This window comes from Lacerta agilis, chromosome 6 (genome assembly GCF_009819535.1).
Source record: "Lacerta agilis isolate rLacAgi1 chromosome 6, rLacAgi1.pri, whole genome shotgun sequence".
Classification (NCBI taxonomy): domain Eukaryota; kingdom Metazoa; phylum Chordata; class Lepidosauria; order Squamata; family Lacertidae; genus Lacerta; species Lacerta agilis.
The window spans coordinates 62,856,832-62,884,106 of NC_046317.1; the positions used below are offsets into that span (position 1 = coordinate 62,856,832).

Consider the following 27,275-nt stretch of genomic DNA (forward strand, 5'->3'; position numbering starts at 1 on the left):
CATTTATGATATCTTTCAATGATCAGAGCCAGAGCCTTCTCTTTGAAAGATTAGAATACTTCACTGTCAGCTTCTTCTTCTTCTTCTTCTTTTGCAATAGTGAAAGTTCAACAACAAAATAATGCCCCGTTTTTCACAGTTAAACTAGACGTTCGCCTGGCAAATTACAAGACACAGCACAATTTGCTGCTATTTTTAGCTTTTCACAAAGAAGTGAAAGGTTGTTGTTTTTTGGACTTCCCACAGCTCACATTTAAATTCAGGTTCAACGCTCACTGCTTGGTGAGTGAAATATAGTTTGAGGCTGAGGGTGGGGAACCTGTCTGTGGCTGTCCAGATATCTCTGGACTCCAACTCCCATCAGCTCCAACCAACATGGCTGATTCCCAAGGATGGGAGACGTAGCCAGGCAGCATCTTGGGGGTCACAAGTTCACACCTGTTTCAGATGATGGGGAAGACATCACCTTATGGGCTAGAATAAGATTGGGATGCACAGCCAGTGGCTTCTTTCAACTGAGCTTGCTTTCTAAGGAGGGGAAACAAGCAAAACAAACTAGAAAGGGCAAGTGCAACAAGTTTTAAGCTACAGGTCTCGGGGTTTGCACTGGCTAACAGAAATCACCTGCCCAGCTAACCAGCAGCTGCTGCTCCCTCCCGGACTGCAAACCTTCCGTGAGATCTAGCTGAGCATCTTGTGTCGATCAAACACCGTCTTCCGCTGCTCCTGCACCTGACGCTTCCACCGTTGCTGGGCTCCCTCCACTCTCTCCAACACTGTGTTTGCCCGGGTGGCGGCCGAAGGGCGTATTGCTGCCAGTGAATGGGCGTCCTGCAACACCGAAAGAATAAACGCCTCAAGGATCTACAAAGGGGCAATGCATTTCAGAAGCATAGCAACAACGTTCAACAGTGACACATCTAAGGAAACCTGAAGCAGGTTCCCCCAACTTCCAGTCCCCAGATGTTGTTGGACTACTGCTCCCATCATCCCTGACTGTGCTAGGGCTTGTAGTCCAATAACATCTGGAGACCCAAAATTGGGGGAGTCTGATTGGATTCCTCTTAAGTGTTGACACCTTTTGGCAAGCCTTCATGGAGAAAAACCACCTGGAGGAGCTCTGCGGCCAGAAAGATAACATTTCAATGAAACCTTTCCAGTTTTGCACAGTTGGGATTGTACGGACCGTGTGCCTGCAGTTTCAGCATTCATCACGCGAAACAGTTATCTGGCACATCATGGAAGTTAAAAAGGTCTGGCCAATGTCTGGGAAAGGATTGCAAGCCACAGTAAGGTGGAGAAGGCCTCTGAGTTTCAGGGAGCAGAGCACTTTTATCTTTGGGGTTTTCAAAGGACTGGATAAGAATATTGTCTGTCCTTTGGCGGATGAGTCATAAATGCGATGGAATTTCCCCCTCTATTCTGTTGCCCCTTTAGAGTGCTGGTTAAGTTGGCAGACGCTGCGGCTAGGACTCATTCCTCATGCAGTCTACTTTCGCCTCAGTCTGCTCATTATCAAGAGGAATGCATTATGCTCACCTCGCTTTCCTCTTCATTGTGCAGGGGCTGGGTGTAGGCATCCGGCTTGCGGATGAGAGGGTCGACCACCATCAGAAAGACCATGTAGAGCAGAAGGGCTCCAATCACTGAGAGGTAAATGATGATGATGACCTGCCAAAGGTCAGCAAGGAAGCTGGATGAAGCAATTCTTAAGCCATCACGTTCTGCAAGTCACACAGCCTATATTGCAACATACGTCTCTTCGGAATGATTTAGAAGCCAACTCCCAACTAGTGGAAAAAAACCCAGCTCATTTCGCCGCCACCCCCTTAATGTCAACAGGGTTAATCTAAGCTACAATTTTCAAAGAACCAGGGACTTTTGATGTGGCCACAGAGGCACAAGCTTGCTCCATGGACTTGTGCAGGACACACTACTCCTGCTTTAAACCCATGCATGTACCTCCAGCTATAAATTATTCAAGTTGTGGAGAAAGTGGATAGAGTTTTTTTTTCTCTCTCTCTCATAATACAAGAACTCAGGGACATCCAACGATGCTGGAAGATTTGGGACAAAGTATTGATTCACACCTTACAGTTAAACACTGGCTCCCACAAGAGCCAGTGATGGCCACCAACTTGGACAGCTTCAAAAGAGGATCAGATATATTTGTGGAGGATAAAGCTAGCAATGCAGCCATGATGGTTATGTTCTACCTCCACTGTCAGAAGCTGTGTAACTCGAAATACCAATTGCTGAGAATCACAGGTGGGGAGCTGCACTCAGGTCCTGCTTACAGGATTCCCACGGGCACCTGGTAGGCTGCTGCCTGATCCGAGTGCTGGAGAAAAAGGGGCCCTTGGCCTCATCCAGCCGGGCTCCTCTTATGTTTGTAAAAGCCACATGAGAAACAGTGGACTAGACCTTCAGAAATGCAGAAATGGTTGGGACAACCATTAGCGCTATGTCCTTCATGGGTAGACCCTCAACCCTACTCATCCCTGCCTCCAAAATTGCTATTGGCCACAATTCTGTTCTATACAATGAGAAGGAGGGGCAGTGCAAAGGCTCGTCGTCTTGTACCTTGATGGTGGTGGTGCTTCGCTCTTCATACTTGCACTCACACAGCAGGCAATATGCCTCGACATCGTTCCCCGGCACAGGCATCGGCTCCACCACATGCAGGCAGTTGCTGCAATGATGGCAAGAAATGAGCATCATTTCTCAGTAATAGTCAGGATTTGTAAATAGCTGCTTCTTACTGAGATTTACATCTTACATCTGCAACCATTTTCCAATTACTGAGAATTAGGGCCTCCCATTTCTTCATTGCTTCCCTACCATATGACTTCAAAATATGAACAGGGAATTGTAGCACTTTGGGAGGCCCTAATTCTCAGTAAGAAGCAGCTATTTACAAATCCTGACTATCTGCAGTAGCTGGTTTTGAGCCAGAGTCTTCTGGAAGAGTCCCCTAAGAAACTATGCTGTACAGTCATTTGCTATGCAGTTAGAGGATGTAAAACTTCAGCTGAAGATTGACTCACCAGTCCTTCTGCGACACATTCTTCTTGTAAATCTGTCCACTGATATTCCTATATGGGGGGCAGACACACTTGCAGCGGATGTCCTCAAAGCTCTAAAGAAGCAAAGTAAGATAGGAATGGAATAAAGAGTATTTGGCAAAACATCCCGCCCCACCAGAGAATGAGATTTGCAGCAGGGTCACTACTTGACTTCACTAGTGAGCTTTCTCTCCTATCTGATAACTGCAATATGAGAGGTCCCATCCGCACTGATATCCCGCCGGGTCTTGAAGTCATGCCTGTTTCATTCCCCTGAATTTGAACTTCTTAATCCAATTGTTTTAATTGATGTTTATAGTTCACTGTTTAATTCTCATACTATTTAACGGGCTTGTTTTATTGTATATTTTAAATATCAGTGTTTTTAATATTTTGATGGAATAGTTTTATTGTGCATTTTAATTATGTATGAATTTTGTAATTGGTTTTATGCTTATAAACCACTTGGAAGCCATTATGGAATACAAGCAGTATTCAAATCCAATAATAATCGTAAATAATGCAAATTATCTTTTTGTAATAGCCGGATGGAAGTGGTTTGCAATCCATATGTCAAAAATTCTGATAGAAAGCAGTTCTTGGTTAACTTAGTTAACCAAAATACAATTAGACAGCAGCCAACAAAAATCCAAGTATTACTGCATGGTTATAAGGATGCTTGTTCAAAAGTACTGTTGAGCTCAATGAGGCTTACTCCCAAATAAAAATGTCCTGAACCTCAGCCTCACATATAATATCATCAGCAATCAAGTTAACCTAACTTTGCATATACAAAATGGGTAAGACAACATTTTTGGGATGAACTCACATAGGTGTAAGAGATGCACATGCAAAGTCTCTACTACCAAAGCCAAAGGGACTCTCAACTTAGCCTGGAATGCCGTGCAATTACTTCCCTATGCAATGTCTCTCATTTCTCACTCGCATGGAGTGCTTTCACCACCGCCGCCCACCCCCTTCACCTTGCTGGTCTCTGATGGTGGTATTACAATACACCAAACAACAGCTGCAAGTAACACGAATTTCATGATTTCCTCAGAAATGCCACATAAGCATTGCAGGAACCTGAAACGAAAAGGAAGAAGTTAAGTCAGCAAACTCTTTCTGAAGTTCCGCATGTAACTCCTAGAAGAGGCTGCATCTCACTGACACAGAGTGCCAGAATGTAGAATGTCAGAGACGGGAAAGTCCCCTTCCTCGAACCCTAGAGAGACACTGCCCGTCAGCAGACAGTACTGGGAGAGATGGACCAGTGGTTTGATTCAGTACAAGGCCTCTTCATTTGTCCCTGCTTTTCTGCTTAATTCTCAGTGTACCACAGATCATAGAGGTGCCTCCTCTTTATATTTTAGCTCCAACCACCTCAGGCTAGGTGCAGATGTGGGGACCAGGCCTATAAACACAAAGTAGCATAAAACCCAGCAATAGGAAAGTCAATTTGGGTTTGCTCCCAGGTGAGAGATTGGGGGAGCTACAGGCAGGAGGAGGGAAATGTCAGTTAACTTGACATCAAAATGGCAGGTGGACAGCCTGGGAGCATCTACAGTGAAAGCACGAATGCAATTCACAAACACACATCCATTTTGTGACTTCGCTCATTCATATTGTTTTGCTGATATATATTGTTTTCCTTGTATTTATTGTACAATGGGAGTCGTAGTTCAAAATTATGTGGTTTTTTTGGCCGCGCATGTAAAGCTGAATGTGCACAATTTTGTAAAAAATAATAATAACTGCATAACCTGCAGGCTTACTGCATATGAAATTATGAATGTAGAAAGTGAGGAATTATTATGCCACTCATAATAGTACACAAATGAGTCATCTGGGGCAGTTCTTCACCTGTAATGCCAGACCATGGTTGAGATGAGTCCTGGGCTTCTAGGAACCCAGTTTGCAGGGCAAATGTAAATGACAGGTTGCTAGTTTAGTATATTCCATGGCAAACGGGTTTGTTACAAACCAGATTTCCCACTATTTAAACTGGTTTAGAGAAAAGTAAGGCCAAGGTTCACTCATATCACATTGAAACATAGAATCATAGAATTGTAGCGTTGGAAGGGACCATGAGGATAATCTAGTCCAACCCCTGCAATGCAGGGAATCTTTTGCCAAAATGAGGTTTGAACCTACGACCCTCAGATTAAGAGTCTCATGCTCCTGAATTAGACCCTGCTTATAATTCCCATGTAAAATTAATCAGTACAATATGTGATGATTGCTACCACTGACTCAGGTGGCTTTTAAAAAAAGGCTTCACAGAGGATTGTGCTGTCAAGGGCTATTGCAGATGACAGCTGAATAGAACCTCCACCTTCGGACATTGTATACCTCTGGTGCGGAGGTCAAACAAAAGGAAACGTATGACTAAGCAGGGATATATTTCCATATGCCCTCCCGAAGGAATGCAATGAAAAGCGATCAATCTGCAACATCCTGCGTGCAGATAATATTCTCTCCGGCAATTAAAACCCCTTCATTGAGCCTTTCCGCACATTCACTCTCAGCATAGAGAAAACCGACCAGTTTGCAGAAATTTGGCGGCCCCCAAATTTAGCGACTGGAGGATGCAAACGAAGCCACGAAGCTCTCCCCCCACCCCGCTTGCCCCCCATAACTGGGGCGAGGAATTATTCGCTATGCAATATAATACCCACCGAAGCTGCAGCAGCTCCTAGAGGCAGAAGAATCCACGCTAATCTCCACTGGTATTTTTTCCCCCTGCTGACATCATCATAACAGACACTGCTCGCAACCAACCAAAAGCCTTGTCCCAGAGGACGCGTTGAGGGATCGTTCATAATTTCCTAACCTTGGGTTCACAAGAAAAGGAGAAGAAAAAAAGAGAGGCGATCTTGTGGATTAAAAGATTCGACAGCAGACATACACTCAAGGCGACTGCACGTTTGTACGCATTTGCCTACGAATTCGAAAGGCAAGAAAAGGTGGTCAGGCTGGCTTCTTTGCGGATTGCAGATTGACCCTGCAGTTTTGGAAAACCATGTCAGTCTACTCCGCCTCAACAACGACACAGCATCAATATGCATGGCAATTGACAGAGTAGTTTCAGCACCCATCTACCAAAACAAAACAAAACAAAACAAAAACCACACAAAAAAACTCCCAGGTCCTGGCAATTTATAGTCTAGGTTTCGACTGAAGGGGAAAACAGCAGGGCAGTAGAAGGAAAGAGAATCACAGCACAAAGAGATTAGGTAGCCTACGCAAACACAGTTCCATAATTCAGTTCCATAATTTTCCGCAGCCTAAGGAAGCAGTGCCTCTAAACATGTACAGAGCTCACTGCACTTGTGTAACGGGAATCACCACCCCCTCTGCTTTTAACGATATGAAGGAATCGCCGTCTAACCGAGAATATATGGAGAGTAGAAAAACGGGCTATTTACAACCCACTGCAGAAAAGTCTAATGGGATGGTAATTTTTAAAAGTGCTGGGTTCCTTTCGCCCCACAGGAATCGAAACTTTCTTTTATCAAACCCTGTTCCTCCTCCTTTTGATGTAGCCTCTTATAGACCTGTGGTTAGCCCAGCTGGTAAGAGCACGAGACTCTTTTAATTTCAGCGTTGTAGGTTCGAGCCTCACGCTGGGCAAAAGATTTCTGCATTTCATGGAGATCGACTAGAAGATGACACCCGTGGTCCCTTCAAACTTTACAATTCTATGGTTCTAGTCTAATCGAACGGGATAGGGAACAACATGTGGCCCTCCAGATGTTGTTGGATACCAGCACTCCCATCAGCACCAAGCCAGCATAACCAGTGGTCAGGGATGATGGGAGCGGCACATGTCAAAGCGCCGCATTGAAGGCAACGCACCACACCAGGGGGCGCAAACTTACGCACCCTTCCACCACGGACTGGTAGGTCTTCCTTCTGAGTAAGCAGAGGCACTTGGCTCCGCGAGTTCTGCAGCTGGCCAGGGAGAGGATGCCGCGCGTTTTAACGCCGCTCTGCTTGCTCGAGGAGCAAAGTGTTAATGAAATAGATAGGAAGTGGCGTAGCCGAGGAAGGCGGGCTCCAGGGGTGGGAAGTGTGCCCTGCTGGTGGGCATGAGGCTGTGCCGGCGCAATGGCTACGGTGGACTGTGTCCTGAAGCTAGGAGGCAGCGCGTTGACGCACAAAAGCCAGCTGGAGACCCTGAGAGCGGAGTCCTTGCGCGGGGCTGCAGCTCTTGTGCACAAGCTCCACGGGGCTGGACAGAGGCGGTGCATAATCGTGCACGGCGCAGGGTAGGAACATAGCAGCAGCGCAGATCTGGCGGGCGGTGACTGGGCAGGGCTTGTTCCCACGGTCGCGTGGCGAGGAGACCCTCCCTTCCAAAGGCGCGCGCCGCCACCAGGGAAACGCAGCAGTGCAGTGCCCCCACGTGCTGACCCGAAAGCAAGCGCCGCCTTAACGGGCAAATCTGTACACGATTATCAATGGGATGATTTCCTAGTAAACTTCACATCTAATGCGGTCTTCATGCCTAGGCCCTAGAGACGAATTTAAACCGTTCACAAACTGCAAAGGAACTTCATTTCAATAAGATAAATAAATATTTCCACATTTCCCCCTTCCGCTGTCAACGATTGCCTCTCCTCTCTCTCCATTGCCCACTATTTTATTTACAGTATGGCAGATTATCAAGCAGTGGAAACGGGAGAGAACAACCATCACCTCACTTTGCCTAATGACAAGAACCAGCCCTGCTTACTATTGTATTTATTGCTGCTAGGATTAAATCGTGGATTGCCAGTCATTTCGAGTTACATTGAAGCATGTTATATGTTTGTTGCTTCTTGTGTTTCACCCCATTGGAAATTTCTTCTAGTATGTATTGCATAATCTAGGGTGGAGGACCTGAGTGATCTGTTATGCTGTACATTGCTGTATACTTAGAATAGATGACCCTCCCGTAGAGATCCTATAATAAAAGAAAAACAGTTCTATGAGGTTTTTAAAATATAAACAGTCACTTTCTGCACTCTGCCTTGCATGGAAAATGAAAATAATAACTCTGATGGCAGCAGCACAACCTGCAATTTCTAGGCTTTGAGCCCACTGGGATTATCACAATGGTATTCTTATAGGGCTAAAGAATTCTGTAAATCTGTGGCCCTCTTAAGTGTGAACAGCGAGTTCTGAGCAGGAGCCCTGGAACAAGCCCTGTACATTCTCCATTCCTCTCTTAGAAATGTTTTTCTCCTTGGAGTTGTCAACTCATGGATCTGAAAACATAAATGCTCCTGACTTGCTCCATCTCTTTCTTTTAATCTGCCTGTTATGTTTAGCCAGGGATGCGAGAAACATTTGCCAGCTGACTCACCTTTTGTATTTGGTCTTGTGTTCAGGGGATCTGTAGTCTTTTCTTGACAAGAGGAAGATTACAAAGTCTCTGTGTGAAAATTTCTGTTTTAAAGCGTTCTCTGTGGCGATCTTGCTCTCTACCTACTCAGGTTTACTTGAAAAAAAGTATCGTATCTATAAGTGTGCATCTTAAATTTCCAGCAGGTGGCAGTAGTTCTCATTTGCAAAAATACTGTATATTGATCTTATTTGTTCAGTTCATTCCATTGATTCCAAACAAGCGAGAAAGAGACCTGAATATTACAACTTCAGTTGCAGGGTAAGAATCTGTGGCATATGCGTGAAATGTTGAAAGGTCAAGACCAAGGTGGATCTATTAAGTTGGAATGGCAGTGTCTGAGCTCAGGGAGGGAAATTAAACTTTATGAAAGTGTTGTGTAGGATAGGCTTCAATAAGCTGTGTTTGCTCTCTGTCTGGACATTAATGCAGTAGCATTAATAAAATTATCATTCAAAATCCCAATATATAAGTGTTTTCTACAGACAGCCAAGATCCAAGGGCAGTGTTTGCATATCACAGTAAACCATGGTTAATGGTTTACTGTGAATGTGCAGTTGGGTCCCACTTCACTCCTTCCCTACCATAAGCAGTTCGCACATCACAGTAAACTTAGTGGGAGTGGGAGCAACAAGCCATCAATGTGGTCTTCATAATGGTTGCTGTAACAGTCTGGGTTGAAGAGATATATATATGAATGTGCAAAATAAATAATGTTTTGTAATTACGTGTACAAAATTGGACTTAGTTTTATCTTTAAAATGTTGCATTAGATGATAGGTGTGATTGGGGATGGAGAAGCACCCAACCCATATGCAGTGTCCGCAGTCCCCACCTGAGAGCCAGCTTGGTGTAGTGGTTAAGAGCAGTAGACTCGTAATCTGGGGAACCGGGTTTGTGTCTCCACTCCTCCACATGCAGCTGCTGGGTGACCTTGGGCTAGTCACACTTCTTTGAAGTCCCTCAGCCCCACTCACCTCACAGAGTGTTTGTTGTGGGGGAGGAAGGGAAAGGAGAATGTTAGCCGCTTTGAGACTCCTTCGGGTAGTGATAAAGCAGGATATCAAATCCAAACTCTTCTTCTTCTTCTTCTTCACTTGCCTGCGACTCCATTGCTGTGCCAGTCTTTTGCTTATATCAGTTCTTTTTTTTTTTAAACAAAATTTTATTAGCATTTTCATAATATAACACAAACCCAACCCCACACCTACAAATACAAAAACAAATACAAATACACATAAAGTCAGGATTTTTCTTCTTGCTTATATACCTTACACAAAAAAAAAAAATTCTAGTTCTGAATCTTGACATTTGACTTCCCCCGCCTTTTCACCTTCGGTTTTAATTCAATATACTATTTCCTTAACAACTTTTCTCTATAAAAAGATTTAACTTTACTTAAAAAAAGAAAACATACTTATCTCAATCTTTGCATTATAACCTAAATCATAACCAAATATTCTTATAGCTAAACTTATTTCTTCTGTCCTTTATCATGCTGCTTTTAACTTAAAATTCAATATCTCCTTGCTTAATTAAAATAAACTTGTAATTAACAGACTTCACACTCCGATTTCGGATACCATGGCAGACCATTTAAATTATACATTTAGTACTTCAACCCACTCCCCCTCTATCCATTGTCTTTTCCTGTCTTTCTCCACAGCCAAATCTCCCTTTGTCTTCCTCTGAGTGTCCACAGATCCAGGCAACGTCCACAACAAACCCAGCATCGAGCCTCAGGGCGTTCCTCATCTCCAATCTGGGCTCCTCCGATTTTTTTCCTCCTTCTTCTTGTAAAAATCTTAATTCCATGTCCCTTGCCCCCGAGCTGCCACCTCGGGGTCTGGATATTGTAAATTTTCCCGTTTCAAGTTCCTTTTCCTGTCGGGTTCGCCCAGCCATTTCAGACCATTCTCCAAGCACCCCTCCCAGCTCTTTGCCAAGGCTTGATTCCATTGTGTAAAACTTTTGAAAGGCCTCCTCTGTGGAAAGTACATCCTTTTTATGAATAATTCCACTCAAGACCTGTAGTTTCCGATTAAGCAATTCCATCTGCAAGATAGTGAGCATTTCCTCATCCCTTAAATCAGAGTTCGATGCCAGCGCAATCACAAAGTCCAGCATTTTAAGAGAGAGGGTGAGTATCAGATTTCAGTTCCTGTCTCTTCCTTCCTTTGTTTCAATTTTTTCCCACGACAAACCAAGTCGCCGCCATTTCTCCGAAGCCGGAGTATAAAGACCAAAACTTCAAACGGAGATATTTTTTCCCCAGTTAACCCCCGAAGGGAGATCTCAACAGACTCAGTTTTCAAATTCCAAGTACTTTCTATTGATTGTTGTAGCAGCAGTCACTTAAAGGGTTAATCTCTTTCCCCACTCGAAGGGAGGGAGGCGGGCTGCCTTTCTTCTTTCCCCCAGAGCGTTCCAGGAATACAAAGAGTCAATCAATTACTCACAGCCTCTGGGTTCTTATCAGCTCCTTAATGACAGGTAGAACTTAGACGCTCATCACAGGCTTTGCCGCTGCATTTCCATCCCGGTTGGGGCATGTCCCCTATAGCCCGGCTCCGTCGTCCCTTCACCCCCACTCCCCCTTTACAGGGGGCGCGGGGGAAGGGTTCGGAGCCACAACGGGCACAGCCGGGGAGCCCAGGGTGCGGGACGCTCTTCCCGCACCCCAACCGGAGCCCCGCTATGCGGCTGCAGGGCTCCTGACCCCCGGGATGAACTGGGTGCCTCGCAGCCGAAGCAACCCACGACCACCCATAATGGCGTCCGCCGCCAGAAGTCTTGCTTATATCAGTTCATAGCGTTTGCAGCATCAGGAGCAGGTAGACAGCAATGGTGGATGAGCTCAGAATTGCCTGCTTTATTCAGCTCACGTGATTCTCGTTTAGTAAACCTGCACACAGATTGCTGGCAGGACTGGCACTAATACTATAAAGCAGGAGTGGCTAATCTGTGGCTCCCCAGGTGCTGTTTGCCTGACCCAGGATGACTGTGGATGATGGGAGTTGGAGTCCAATAACCTTAGTTTTAAAGGTTGAGGTAGCAGCTGAGGCTGCGTGTGATATCATTAAAGCAGGAACTTGTAGCTCTCTGGATTTTGTTGGTCTCCTCCTCCCATCAGCCCCAGCCAGAGTGGTCAGTGGTCAGAGATGATGGAAAGCCATAGATGCCTCATCCCTGCATTAAAGGGCATCAAGCCGTCAATTAGCTGATTTTCATGTTTACATCCCAGAACAGTGCCATTTGGATTTTCTTCCCTTGGCGCTGTCTCAAATGTCTGGTAACACAGGATGCGCTGAAGCTGACTAAACTCTCTTTCCCAGCAAGTATTCTTCCTCTGTCTCCCATGCCAATCTTATTTTTACACCCTCTCTCCAGCTTTTCGTCCTCAGCCTGCCATTTCTCATTTGCTGCTGATAAGTGTGGATTAGCTCTGGAAAGAGCCTAGCCAGACTCCAAGGCCTGCGATGACTGGCATGCTGTTGGTATGGGGACCAGCGGGGCATTGTCTGGTGCGATTGGATTACTCTGAGGGTTAGTATGCAGAGGGTGGATCTGCATAGGAATAGAAGCATCTGTAGCATTATTGGAGCCAGCTAGAGGATCTGTAACATGCAGGGCTTGGGAGAAATGTGCTTTGATGCTCAAGGGCTTAGCCCAAATCTCTGAACTTGTCTCATGAACAGGTGTGAAGATCTTTCAATTACCACCCGCCCTGTAAAACCTTTCAAAGGTTTTGAGAGCCAAAGAGGGCTCTCTAACTGCGACTCAAGTCATAGTGTGCATCTGCCACAAATGAGGCTTTGCCTATTTTGACTATCCAGCGTATCTCTGCCAGCCATATGTTGTGATCTGTTGGCAAGAAACCACTCAGGCTACATCAGCCTTCACCAACCCGGTAGAGATGTTTTTGACTCCAGACACCTCGGACTCCAACTCCCATCAGCCCCAAACAGCACAGCATCTATGATGACAGGAGCTGTAGTACAAAATATTTTTGGGGCACCAGGTTGGTGAAGGCTGGGATAGACAGCAAGCTTACCTTATTCATTACAGCACTAGGAAGGATGCTCTCTTCTTCCTACCATCTTCCAGTAATAGGCTTACACCAAGGTAACGGCTGGATTTAAGTGGAGTTACTGGCAATGCACAGTAAGGCTGGTGAAGGAGAACAATGGCTGATTGGAATTATTTCAAGGATACAGCTCGCTATCAGTGACTGAGTTTGCATTAGTATGCAATGTTAAAATGCCATTGAAAACATGATGATTGTTGGACTGGAAATATAGGATCTAGCAATTACAGTCATACCTCGGGTTACGTACGCTCCGGGTTACGTACTTTTCGGGTTGCGAACTCCGGTAACCTGGAAGTGCAACCTGGAGTGCGCACAACGTGCAGATGCGCAGAAGCATTCTGCATAGTTCACACATGTGCAATCCGCTACTTCTGGGTTTTTCGCGCGCTTGTTCGGGTTGCGTACTTTCCGGGTTGAACCAATTACGTACGCAACCCGGGGTACCACTGTACTAGGAATAGCCCCCTCCCTAGTGTTTGTGAAGAAGTGGGGATTGTGCAACAGTTGGGATTCTGCTGCAGTTTGTGCAAGCTTACTTTCCTCCAGGTTATTTCCTCCACTTATTGCTAGGGAAGCACTGTGCCTTGATTTTAACATTTCCCTTCAATGTCATCTTCAGGATTGAACAGAGATTATGTGTAGGAGCTGCTGAATTCACTTTTTTGCATCATGCAAGTTATTGAAGGATCTTTTCCCTCTCCTGCTTAGTCATTAAAAGAATACTTTTCATCAGTGGTCCACAGGTACGGTAATCTTGTTGGGTGCATCACCAGCCCAACTCTGGGTGCTAAAAACCATGTGGGACCAATAGACCTTCTGGAATGGGTGTATCAGTTCAACAGCCAAGTGAGGCGTGGGAAGAAGTTACTGAACTACAACTCCCATCTTCCCTGGCCTTTGGCCATGCTTGCTGGGACTGATGGGAGCTGTAGTTCAGCAACATCTAGAAGGCCAACAGTTCCCCACTCCTGAGCAAAGTCCTGAGCAAAGATGAAAGCCTATTTGCTCTGAAGTTTGAGACCAACCATCTTCACAGCCGAGTGAAAGTCCCATTGTAGAGCTGTGGTCAACTCACCGGAATTTTTCCATAGAATTGCCTCCAGCTGAACATTGTTTTTAGGGCTACCAAGAGACTGACTTACTTAATAACTGCTGGTTAAGGCATTTTGTGTTTCTGTGGCATAAGGCCCTGGAGATATTCAAAGCCTATTATTCCGTCAGAGGCTGCCTAGAAACTCTTAACGCTTAATTGCCATTAATCAAGGTCAGGAGCAGGTGGTTTGTTCATGAAGTGGGAGGGGGAAAGTGGCTTTCCCAGTATGCAGCACAGAGGGCAGCTATGGTATCCGTGACTGGCCTTTAGTTACATGCAGACAGACAGGCGATGTGAAGGGCCTGTGTCGGGAGACAGCTCCCATAGGAGCAGCACTAGGCTGCGAACAGCCATTAACTTAATTGCCATGACCAAATAAATCTTAAGCACTGGAACTCAGCATTGACTCTCAAGAATTGCAGCTGCAGCGCTTGCCAATTCTTTAAAAGCCTTTTGGAGCGGAGGGGAGATGCAAAGATGGCACGGATGAGTAGTGTTTCTCAGGGCTGGGGAGGAAGATCAGAGGCAAGGTGAGGACCTTCTTGTCCGCCTGCGACTCCTTCTAGGGATCGATTCTTCTCTTGCGTCCACTTTACCACCTCTGGGCCTAACTAGCCGTTACAGGGGAGGCATGGCTACTGCCAGCCTGCACTTCCCTGGTGCCATCCAATAAGAGAAACGTGTGCAGTGTTATTCCTTGCTCTCACTCCACTTAATGGCTGTCACTTGGAGGGGGAAAGGAACAGCTGGGTAGGATGTCATGTCGCCTGCCTGGAGGATAGAGAGGAGTGTGTGAGTTTGCCTAGAAAGTAGGTTGGTGGGAGACTGAAAGCCAAGATGGTGATGTGAGCAACAGCCTCTATTCACTCTCCTGGATTTTTGATTTATTTATTTTTTAAAACTTTGGCTGCTGGCCCGCATTACTTGCTTTTGGCGTAGAAACTAGCCTATTGCACAAAGCTAAAAATTGCATTAATTACTCTCTATCCATTTTTGCTTCTGCTCTGCCCAGCAGTAGCATGTGGCTCTCAGAAGGGAATGTGACCTTCTGGCTGAAAGAAAGTTCCCCACTCCTGATTGAAAAGGAAGGGCCCTTTTCTTTCTCTCTCGGTCTGTCTCTGTTTCTCTCTCACACACACCCTCTTTTTGGCTGATGGTGTTGTATAAAAAGGAATTGGACAGGAGTTCCATTACCTCTGATCAAGCTAAAGCTTATGAAGAAGAAATTGAGCTGTGAGCAAAATGTGGTTGTTTCATGCGTTGAGTGTCTCGAGTGGCCCTTAGGCATGGTATTCCTGGAACACTTCTTTGCTGTCAGCACCGTATTCTAGATATGCTCCCCATCTTCGAGTTCTTGTGGTTATCAGAAGGCATTTTGCAGGAGAAGGGGGAATTAGCTAGCTCATGCGATCTGGCTGCATTCCAACTCGGCCAGTTGCATTTGGCACCTCTGAAATCCCCACATGTTCTTCGGTGGGTTATGGGACCCATTTAGACAGAGCTGTCGCACACTGCAAAACAGCTGCCCCTTTTCAGTTGAGAAGGGAAGCAAATTATGCAAGCTCCCACCATGCATTATGGGAAGTAAATATTGGCAGCATTTTAACAGGAGGCTTCAGCAGTTTTTGTAAAAAAATAAAATCCCTTTAGCCGCTGTAAACTCCCAAGATTAGAAATGGTGTGAGAACGGGAATAATTTCATTTGTTTTCCTATTTAAGCAGACAGTTTCCCGAGGGAGAGGCTGCCAGTTGCCAAATTGTTTGGAATAAGTTACTCCTGGGGAGGGGGGGAAAGAACGCTAAAATGCTCACATTTCACCTTGGTCCTAAAAACACCCCTCCCATGATGTTGCTCATAGTCACTCTCCTGCAGCCGTGGGGGCAGCTGGAAACACCCCTCCCATCATAAGACACATTTTGCAAATCTGTGATAGGAAACCTGTGGTCACTATCAGATGCTGCTGGACTACAACCCCATCATCCCTGGCCATTGGTCATAATAGCTGGGGCTGATGGGACTTGCAATCCAAAAAAACATCTGGAAGGCCACAGGTTCTATTATTATATTTCTGGCTTTCCCCCCAGAAAGGTGAACTGAAAGCGACTTATAGACATTTAAAAAATAGATGTCTGTATTATATTTCACGTTAGTTTTGGGGGCGTGGGGACTGTTAGCAATGGAAAACTGTCTTAAAGTTGCTTTCCTGAATCATATTATGAGTTAGATAGGCAAGGATGCTTCCTGTTGCAAAGTACAAACAGGTTGTCCCCCCGCCCCGCCCCCCAATTTACGGTCTGAACTGGTTTGAATGTTTCTGACTTTATGGCAAAACGAGAAGGTCATACTGAACATTAGGAGTTGCCAGCATGAAACTCATTCTCTGGAAAAGCAAGAGAACCAAATGCAGATCATCATGTGTGATTAATGTGTGGGGAAGATGCAATCAATGGCTCTCCTGTGCATGTGCACAGAGGGAAATAGGCACCTGTGTGTTGGTCGCTCATGTTCTACACTCAGCGCATGTTTATGTGCACAAGGAAAAGTCATGACATCTGAAGCTGTCCTTTGTGCACCGATTCTTAACCAATTTGTAGATTAGGTTGATGGCTAAACTTGCAAAACGGGGACATGATGTTTCATATATACTATATATGCTATAAACTGACACGCGTTCAGGTTCTTGTCAAGTGTTCCTACATTTGTCAAAATTATGTGACCAGAAATGTGGGAGGACAGCATAGCAGCTTCTAGAGGCGAGTGAAAATTTCAAAGTGATAATTCCAAGGTTGTAATCCTACATGCGCTTACCTGGGAGAAAGCACCACTGAACGCAGTAGATCTTCTTTCTGAGTAAACACACATTACAGTCTTCTATTTGTGCAGCTCAAAGAGGCCAATGTACCTCGTGCTTCTGATTCCTTGCAATTAACGTAACATTTGAAGCAGGTCTCATAAATCTCACGCATACTAAGACCTGTGACCTTGCTGCCAGTGAGATACATATGTTCCACTTCAAATGATAACTTATTTCAGGAAATCAGAGGCATGATTTGCACTTAACAGATGTGTAAACTGACGCTCTTACTTTTTTGCTAGGTTGAGGGGGAGGAATGGAATTTTATTGTGTGACCATGGGCCATAACAACATAAAAAAGCAAAATAGTTATATTAAACAAATCACAGATATCTGGTAAAATAGATCAAATTTAAAATTGGATCAAATTGTTAAAACTCACCATTCAAATAATATCAACTAAGAAAAAATTTTAAAAGACCATTTTAAGGTAAAAATTAAAGGTTAAAATTAATGAGTATTAGTAAAGCTTAACATTAATCTGCATTAATATAAATTACCATGGCAAATTTGCATTGATTTAGCAATCCAAAATCCACAATCCTTTAAAATCTTTTTTGTACAAAGTGCATCTATAAAAGCTGCCATGTTGCAAATTTTCAAGCTTCAATCAGAACTTAATAACACAAAAAAGAGCTTCTGAGAACCTGGCGGTTGAAGTTTTTTTCATCTTGGACAAGGAGTCAAGTATCTGTCAGAAATTTCTTTAGTTGATTGTTGCTTTACCCAGACAACCAGACATTACCCAGAGAGGGCTTTATCCATGATGAAAGGTTAAAAGAGCTAAATATTTGTAGCTTGCTTAAGTGATGAGACAGGGAGATATGAGAGCAGTCTAGGAATACTTGGAGGGTGCTAATTCTTTTTCCTGCCTGATAGTTATTTAGCAAGGTTTACAGCGTTACCGTATGTGAGATAAAATTAAGAGGTAATATATTAAGATGTAATATCAAGGTGCTACCATCTTTGCGGTATCCATGGGATATCGTATTCAGAATGAAAGCAAGAGTTTTCCAGTGTGAGACAGCTAACCCCAAACAGTTAGGAAAGTCAAGTAAAGGCTGCTGGCCCAGAGGATTGGAGGAAACCACAGCTCTCAGGCTTTCCTATAGCACCATATAATGCACCTTGCTTGGAGGATGAGTGGCTCTACCAGTTGCAGCATTCAGGAGATACATCAGGTGCATCTGTAATATTGTTCCGAAGACAGATTTTCAGCACAGTCTCATCATAGCAAACTGGTTTGAGGTATTGCAAAGCTAGATTTATTTCTAGAGATATGGTTTCGGTTTCTTTCCTGTATCAACAAAAGCACCTTCGGGCTCCCACCATCCTCATTTTGGAAAGGGGAGAGCCCTCTTCACGTGTGCGGCATAATCATGTAGATCAGGAGTGGCGACCTCAAGCCTGGGGACCAAATGCATCCCTCCGAGCCTTACTATCTGGCCTTTGAGATCCTTCCTTGGTGACACCCCTTACCATCCCTGCTCCATATCCTCCTTGAGTGCATTTGCCAGGCTGAAATCTGTCCTTGGATTCTGATAATTGCCTTTTGCTTGCCTGGGTGGAGGATAGAGAAGATTGTGTGTGGACTTACTGTACAAAGGTAACATTGACATCCGTTCTGCCCACCTCTGGCATGGGACCTTCAGGAGGTGGCCACTCTGTGTGAGCAGGGCTGAAGCCCATGGATTGTTTCTGAGCCTCCAAACCATGGTCATGACTTCAGCAATGAAAGACTTTATCTACAAATGTGATGCAAACAACATTTGTACACTAGCTGAGACGGTATTTTAAATAAGTAACGAGTTGTCAGAAATTGAAGCGACTGGCACAATCTCATTGTGTGCCATAACCTTTTTCTCTGCCAGTTGGAACATCTCCACAAACTTGGGTGCCATGTTATCATTTGGGAATAACAGTTTTGGAGGCCCTTTTCACATTGAGGCAGATGCCGATTGCCATTCATTTCCTGCCCCATAAGAAATATGAGCCTGTTATTTTGTAAATCCTTCAGAGTCTCTCCACTGGGTTCCACTCTAATAGAGTCGCCTTTCTGAAAAGCTTCTCAGTATGGTGCCCCAGCTGAGAAGCATCTTTCTATGGCAAGTGCCTTCACTTACATGCCTGCAGGCAATGCCAGAGAGGGTTTGCGAGTCTGGAAACACTTCGGTCTCTGTCCTTGCCTCACGTGTGTCCTCTCTGCTCTGGTTGCTAATGTATCTTGTTGCTGGTGGGGATGCCATCTGGATTATGCCCTGTGCTTTGATTCTCCCCACCCTGCCAAAGTGTTTTGCCACCCGGTGATGTTAGTAGTACATAGTGATATGGAGAAGCTTGAGGAGAGAGACTGATGTTTGCAGGAAAACAGTGTGTGTGTGTGTGTGTGTGTGTGTGTGTGTGTGTGAGAGAGAGAGAGAGAGAGAGAGAGAGAGAGAGAGAGAGAGAGAGAGAGAGATCTCCTAATTGGGAGCCACCCCTAAACCAAACATAATGTTGGCTTGATCCTGTGATCAGAAAGAGATGCTAAGGCATGTGACTTGATGGCAGATGCTCCCTGGAGAAGATTATGGGGCTCGTAAACTAATATGATATATGAAGTTCTCACTCCTGCAGGGCTCAGGAGCAAGGTACCCTCAGCCCTACTGTTGATAGCCATCGTGCAGTCACTGACTCCACAGTGCAATAAAAATAGACTAACCACTTTGCTAAGGTTGCCGACTTCATGGAATAGTTGACAATAGCAAATAACATTTGTTCAGTTGATGCACCAGTTAGACTAGTCAGTTGACCCAAACCTGGCTCCTGGATATGAACTTAATCCCAAATAAGTTCTGGTGCTGATCTGCTGAGTATCATCATGGAAGTCAGCCTTCCTGCCTCCCCCCCACCCCCCTATATCGCAAAGTGGACAGAATTACCTAGTGGAATGTTGTGCTTAGGAATAGCTAGATGGAATGCACTCTGAGAGATGATATATAGGATGCTGCTTATTGCCGACTTGGTGTCAGGGTTGCAATGTTGTCACTGGACATGCCTGTATATGGTTGCACGAGCCTATGGAGCCGGCTACAAATATCCCCTCCTCTTGGTTTCATCTCTTTGTGCCTTTCCTATGCTAACCTTTCAGGAGAGAACGCAACAGCCGCCCTGCCAGTCTTTTGGGGGCTTGTGGCGATCTCATCCCATCTCTATGCTACATTAAAAATAGTTTTCAAACAAACATCTCCACCCTTTTCAAAATGATCCCCAAGCCATGGATGTGAAATCGCTGCTTCATCCCCCTTGCCGCCACCCAGACTTTTCCACCGTTGCTTATACATTCCTCTCTCTCTCCCTCTTTGGCCTCTACCTTGCGTTCGACCTCATTTTCTAAAGGCCTCCGCCGGTCATTTTTGTCCCACTTTGAAAATGTTTAATTACCTGTCCTGCTTTATGCTAAATGCCAACTTTTGCTGGCTGGGAATGTGCCTTGGACACACACTTGTTCCTTCATTTGCCAAACAGCTTTCAGACCAGTTGTCAACCTGGTCTCTCCCATGAAAATGCTAGGCTCTTATAAGTTGCTCGTTACAATCTTTCTTCATTAGGATCATCGGAGGGGGGAGTGTCTTTAAATTAAATCTCTAATAGTGAGACTTTGTACCTTGGGGAAATGTCTTTCACTCTTGCTTTTGTGATTGTGATGGAGTTGCACAAGAGTTGTAGGCATCTGTTTGGCATTGCAAGCTCACAACCCAGGCACGTTGCATTGTTGCAAGTCTCCTGATGAAGATGGAGGGTCTTGGATAACAATTTTGGTGAACAGACAGGCTGATGTGGAGGCAAGTGTGTCTTTTAAGTATCCTGACCTTGTTGGCAGTTCTAGAATGGGAAGTATTGAATCCCCATCCACATACAGTATATACATTTTAACTAGGTAACAGAACAATCCTGTATTCAAGTTATACTGGCTGAGCAGCTGTAGAATCCTTACTATGCTGACAGAACTCAAGACACACATTAGGTACAAAAAATACCAGAGAAATGGCTGGAACAGGATTGAACCAGGCATAAGGAGGGGGCAGAGCACATTTCCACTGCAGTTATAAGGCAGGGGTGGACTTGGGTAATCTTTTGTAATATGGTGTGCCCTGTATGAGGCCAAAATTTGACACCCCCAAATAGATCTTCACAATTATAGATCTTCTCTTGTGCCCCCTTGGCCCACACCATCCTAAATCCAAAACTGTATGAAGTTCCAGGGGTGAAATGGAAAAACGGGGGTGCTGTATGTGCTGTTTTTCCCAATTTTTCCAGCTTTTAAAAATTTGCTTCTGAAAAATAGGGCAAAAAGAGGGGAAAAATGGGCCAAATGTTGCTAGGTTCCCCCTGCACTGGGCCTTCATGTCTTTACTCAAGACCATGCTCCTCTTGAGGGGTCAACTTTCCACCAGCCTTGGACCTGGTGTAAAGAATTCCTATCCTAGGGGATGGAGATTTTAAATAGCCACCTTAATACTGATGAGCAATCTGCCAACATCACCACAACAGAGCATAGAATGTGGTGTAACTCAGCAGCCAATCACAGCACACCACAACTAGTCTATATAATCCCACAGAGGAAGGCCACAACCCAGATGATATGGTACATGGAATAGGAATATATTTCTCTGGCCTGATGTTGAGGCTCACAAGGGGAACTTTGGTGAGGTGAATGAAGAAGAAAGATTGCTTGCAAAAAAAGGGAACACTTAGCACAAACAGCCTGTTGTAGCAACTTCAGCATATTCTCTTCCTAGAACTGTTAATAGGTCCCTCACCCTGGGACTCTGACATTGTCATTCACCCCACTCCAACAGCTGGGTGCGCCAGAACAGAGCAGCCCACTGCAAGTAAGCAAGAGAAGAGGATTACCATGTTGCAAAGTATTCACCACCATCACTACTTTTTCTATATGTGAATGCTGTGTCTTCCCAGTACTGTATTGCTTGAGCACTCTTTCCCCTCAGTATTGGGAAGAAATGTTCCCTACACAGGCGAGACCCTCATCCCCACAGGCAGGTAAGTTTGCAGCAGTTTCTGTTCTGACCAGTCTTCCTCACAATCACCACTGCTTCTGTTCCTCTGCAGTTCAGTTTCCACTAAATGATTCATCTTTTTCTGCTGTTTAACGCAAATTACAACATAATTTATGTAATTTGCGGATTTAACATAATTAATGACATAATTTCCACACTATTCCTTTCAGCGTAAAGGAATACAGGTCATTAATCATGTATCAGTTGATTAATTAAATCAGAAAGTTGGGACCAAATACCAGTCATATTCACTGGATGGATACTTTTCATATTGACTAGATTGATTTGCATTCCAGACCTGGGATGGAAACACAGACAATGGCAATTTACACAACAACACACGTTGTTTCCACACACATAGGGTTATACAGTAATCCTCAATGGGGAAATGTTACGTATAACTATAGTCACAGTCACTTCAGTCATTCCCTTCCCTGCCCCCAGGGGTGGGGAGGCTGAGGCACAAGCACTAGCTGTCACTCAAGTGCCACCACTCACTCTTCTTTCTTGCTCTCTACCATGCATTCAGGCTGCCTTGCTCTCCTCAGGCTGCTGTTCCACAGACTGGGGATCCCCACACTCACACATTTTGTATAGACCAAGTGGGAGGCCTACCCCATGACCATCCACAGGGACCAGGAAGCTCTCAGTTATTCCTCCAGGCTGTTGACAAGCTACTTGTTCCAGGCATGACAAACAGTTATGCAGCAGGTGAAAATGCTCCTACAATGGTGCTGGACCCATGAAGGACTCCACTAACTTCTCTACTGACAAGGCCCTGTCCAACATGTGTCTTTCCCTTTCAGGATGGTCTTCATCCCAGATGCTATTCAATATGGAATGATGAGTTTGCCACATGCATTGTTTCTTTGTTGCTAGAGAGTGGTAGATCAGGACCACGTTCTCATCAACCTGGTATGATCTGGTTTGAGCTGGCCTCAGGATGAGGTTCTGAGGAGGGCAGGCAAAGTGTTGGGCTCAAAGGCTAGTGGCTCCTCCACTCTGCTCTCTCAGGTTCCCTGGATATTACAGGGTTGTTGTAAGGATTGCAAGATAATTCTGTGAAGTCCTTTGGACATTCCAAAGCACTCCATATAGAATCGTAGAACTGTAGAGTTGGAAGAAACCCTGAGGATCATCTAGTCCAACCCCCTGAAATGCAGGAATATGCAGCTGTCCCTTACAGGAATCGAACCTGCAACCTTGACATTATCAGCACCACATTCTTACCAACTGAACTATGTGCTAGGTATTGCTATTGCTGCAAATAATAATTATCAATGCTCCCAAATCATCAAGGCAGTCTCCTGCTCCCAGTTACTGCTCAGTCATCCTAAGAACTTTTAATTTAATTTTTACTTACTTGATTTTTTTTTTATTACTGTAAATCGAGGAACATTTACTTGATGGGGTGGAAATCCTTAGGAAATAACAGTGTGGCTATCCTTGCCCCCTGCACCCCCACCAAGGGGGGGGGATGGGGAATCCCACTTCTAGCACAGGGTCATTGTGGCTAGTGCTATGGTTAAAATTCAGATTGTCTGATTGCGTAGAAGACCAATCAGGGCAGGGTTGTGGTTGGGGAGAATGGGGAACGTGCACCTTTTCAGCAACCTCCTCCCCTAGCAAAGGTGTTTATCCCATTGACAAGCAGTCAAGCAAGCCCCCATGGTCCTTTTGTAATTGCTGCATTAGCAGAGGATCAAGTAGCACTTAATGGTTGCACACTGTCATAAAACATGCTTGAAAAGGTCAGGCCCCTCGTGAAGGGAGAATATTTGTGGCACTCTGACATAAGCCTTGGCCGCTCACTCGCAACAGGTGCATGCTTGTAGCCCCTCCTCCGAGAACCAACGTCTGGAGTGAACCTCCTCTCCTTACCACATGCCAGGCAGGTTTGCATGACTCCTGCTTGCTGAAGCTCCCACAAATCATTGCTGAGATTAGCAGGGAAGAATGTAGAAAAGGCATTCAAACAAATAAATGGTGAGCAAAGGCAGAAGGCAAACAGGAGCATCCATTCCATCCAGCATAGGCTTTATAGCATAGAATCTTAGAATGGTAGAGTTGGGAGGGAGCCCAAGAGTCATCTAGTCCAACCCCCTGCAATGCAGGAATGTAGCATAATTAGTTACTTAGATAAGCGGCCGCAGGCTGGGCTGCTTTCGGACGCTTACTATCTGGGTCCACGCGCTTCCTCCTGCGATTAAACTCACAGTTCACAGCAGAGCAGTTCTTTGTGTAGCAGAGCAGAGCAGCGCAGCTTCGTCCCAAAGAATGAGGCTTCAGAAGTCTGTAGTATTTTGTCTACAAACTACTTTTATTCATAAACTATTTACAGCTTAGCCCGGAGCACACTCCTGTAACATGGTGCTCAGAAAAACGAAACCGAAAGCAGTAAAGCCATACAGCAACTGAAAACGAAAGTAGAAAGTACAATAGCTTCAAGACATCAGCAGTATATATCCAGTGAGGGACGTCACATCCTTGCCAGGCTTAACCCTTTGTTAACCTGTATGTACAACACCCCCTCTCGTACCGAAATCTGGATATTATAAACATAACAGTTCATCCCAAACCAATCCCATCACAGAACACCTTGTGTTTGACATGGTGAATCCATCAGCCAAGTTCTCCTGGCTGGGACAGTATCGCAACTTAACCATCCCGGTCTTGATACTTTCACAAACATTCTTGAAGCGTATGTCCAAGTGTTTTGTCCGAGATTTAAACTGTCCTGACTCAGCGAGTTTCAGGCAAGGCTGATTGTCTTCCCAAACTGTAATGGGCAATGGACAATCCCCACAGATCTCACGAACTAAACACTTGTAGAACTCAAGTTCCCGAACTGAATCTGAAAGTGATGCGAACTCTGCTTCTGTGCTCGAAAGCGCTATAAGGCTTTGTTTCTTGGATCTCCATCCAATGACAGCATTTCCAAATTTAACAATCATACCAGAAACAGATTTTCTATCTGCCAAATTGGCCCAGTCAGCATCAGTGGAACACTGAAGCGTAGTGTCACCCTGTGCTGGCAGTTTGAGTCTGAACGTTTTAGTATCTTGCAAGTATCTCAGAACCCTTTTTACACCATTCCAGGCAACTGTACTGGGTTCTGCAGTCTCCCTACTGAGTAGGTTTACCGCATAGGCGATATCGGGTCTGGACCACTGGGACAAATACAGCAACATGCCGATTGCAGACTGATAGATTTCCGGCCTTTGAAACTTGGGTGTCCCTTCAACCTGAATATCTTTTACAAAGCATGATTCCATGGGTGTCTTTGACCCTGCACAGTCAGACATATTGTACCTTTCTAGTAACTGTGCGATTTTACCTTGTTGGCTCAAAAGAAAACTTCCATCTTGAGATCTGGTGATCTCCACACCAAGGTACATGCTCACTGGGCCTAGGTCCTTTAGCTTGAAACTCTGACCTAGCTCATGAGCGAACTGTTGTACCTGTTTATCTGACTGACAAGCCAGAATGACATCATCAACATAAATTAGAGCCAATGTTTGGTGCACACCTGCCCCTTTCAGGTACAGGCAGCTGTCTGCACAACTCCTTTTAAAGCCTAGCTTGACCAAAGCTGCATTAAGAGTAAAATTCCAATTGCGTGCAGATTGTTTCAATCCATAAATAGACTTCTTCAATTTCCATACCTTTCCTGGCCATCTATCTTCAAAACCTGGCGGAAGAATCATGTAAATCTCTTCCTGCAATGGAGCATTGAGGTATGCCACATCAACATCAAAGTGATTTACAATGTACCCTCGCTGTGCAGCAACAGCTAGTAGCATGCGCAAGGTTTCACACCTGGCAGTGGGTGAATACACCTGTGTGTAATGCACCCCAGGTCTCTGCGCGAAACCTCTTGCGACAAGTCTGGCCTTGTACTGTGGTGTACCATTAGCAGTGGGTTTCAACCGGTACACCCAGCGACAGCTTACAGCTTGCTGTTGTGCTGGTAGAGGTGTGGGAGTGAAGACTTCCAAAGACTTCATAGCATCCAGTTCCTTTAACATGGCATGCTCCCACTTCTCTGCTTCTGCTGCAGGTAAGCGTTGTACCTCAGCATAACTTTCTGGTTCACACCTTGCAAACCCAACAAACACATTTGAGGCTTGATACCTATCAGGAGGTCTTGTGATGCGTCCTGTACGCCTAGGCATCACGGCAGCCTCATTCTCAGAGCTAGCTGAGCTTGAAGATTCTAACTGAGAATCTCTTTCACTGGTTGCGCCACCTAGTGACCTACTATGTTTACTCACTCCACGTTGACCTGGTCTGAACGTGGGTGATACAGGAGATCTACTTCGTTTGCGTGATCTGGTTGACCTGCTTCTATCTGAAGGAGAAGCACTTCTGGTCTCTTGCTTCACTACCCTCTTAGGAATTGCCCCCTCTGAACCTGCAACCTGTCTGGAGTCGGGCGTCCGCCCCTGACCTCCAGGAGATCCGTTCTGGACAGAGGGTTGACCACTAGGAGGAGCCCCTCCTGAGGGTCCAGCACCACCTGGGTCCGCTCCAACCGGAGCGCTTGGTGCAAGTAGTTGAGGGTCATTATCCAGTTCATAGAACACGTCTGTGAGCACTTCTGGGTTACCGTGGATTCTCTTCCAACCCTCTTGCTCACAGAAGTCAGCGCTTCTGCTCAGCAACAAGCGTGAACGATCACCTTGTGGATAAGCAAATTTCCACGCTTTTGACGCTGGCTCATAGCCGCAGAAGATCATTTTCTGTGTTCTAGGACCACCCTTTCTGCGCTTCTGTTTGGGAATCAAAACCCAGGCAATAGCTCCAAAGGTCCTGAAGTAGTGCACCTTGGGCTTCTTGCCATATAGCAGGAAATAAGGCGTGGTTCCAATCACAGAATTGTAAGTCCTGTTAAAGACATGGGTACAAAACTTCCAAGCTTCCCCCCAAAATGGTCTAGGCAAATTTGCATCAAAGAGTATTGCGTCTACTGCCTCCTGCATCGTGCGATTCCTTCTCTCCGCAACCGAATTGCATTGAGGCGAATAGGGAGCACTCAGTCTGTGTTTGATGCCCTTTGCACGAAAGAACGTCTGCAAAGTAGACACCAAAAACTCGGATCCTCGATCCGATTGAATGGCTTTTACACGGGTGTCAAATTGTAATTCCACAGCATTCACCCATTCTATGACTGTGTCAGCAGTCTAACTTTTGTCTCTTATCATCAAAGACCATGTGGCTCTACTAAAATCGTCCACCAGAGATAAAACATATTTCTTCCTTCCAAGACTCTCTACAGGGAAGGGTCCACAGAGGTCTGCATGAATCAACGCGAAAGCCTGAGTGGTGACCCTGTCTGATTTTGGATAAGTGCAAGTGTGAGTCTTTGCACGTTTGCAAGCGTTGCAATCCAGGTACTTAGAACATGGCTTCATCTTGCAGCCTTCAGCATAGTCTACCTGTTTGCGTACATACCCAAAATTCATGTGTGCGAAGCGGCGATGCCACAAGTGCGCACAATCCGAATGCGTGGGAGCGTTAGCACACTGCGCCTGAACCTCTGCAGTTGCTACCTCCTTAGCACCATCAGCTTGAGCCTCAGCTGAGTACTCTTTACCTGTCTCCAAGACATATAACCCATTCTTGGATGGTACCTTAACCAGCAGTTTCCCATCTCTGGAGATGGAGCAGATTTGGTTCTCAAACTCCACTTTGAAACCTGCTGCATCTAAGGCTGAAACAGA

The 27,275-nt window shown here is 45.2% G+C and overlaps 2 protein-coding genes across 3 annotated transcripts in view; one reads left to right on the top strand and one right to left on the bottom strand.

The window, feature by feature from the left end:
* Nucleotides 1-443: 443 nt before the first annotated feature.
* On the bottom strand, nt 444-5,895 carry TMEM9 (transmembrane protein 9). The gene is made up of 6 exons (XM_033153056.1): nt 5,744-5,895; nt 4,049-4,151; nt 3,048-3,139; nt 2,584-2,692; nt 1,540-1,671; nt 444-831 (listed from the first exon to the last, which is right to left on the bottom strand). Exons 2-6 carry the CDS (start codon nt 4,112-4,114, stop codon nt 682-684), a joined length of 549 nt encoding a protein of 182 aa, XP_033008947.1. The 5' UTR covers nt 4,115-4,151; nt 5,744-5,895; the 3' UTR covers nt 444-681.
* A 1,227-nt stretch (nt 5,896-7,122) lies between these two features.
* The window catches only part of LOC117048787 (isopentenyl phosphate kinase-like), a 36,759-nt gene continuing 16,606 nt past the window's right edge, over nt 7,123-27,275 (top strand). For both annotated transcript variants that reach the window (XM_033153054.1, XM_033153055.1), the window contains exon 1: nt 7,123-7,336. In XM_033153054.1, coding sequence (XP_033008945.1) covers nt 7,176-7,336 — 161 coding nt within the window. In that variant the 5' untranslated portion in view covers nt 7,123-7,175. The remainder of the gene's footprint in view (nt 7,337-27,275) is intronic.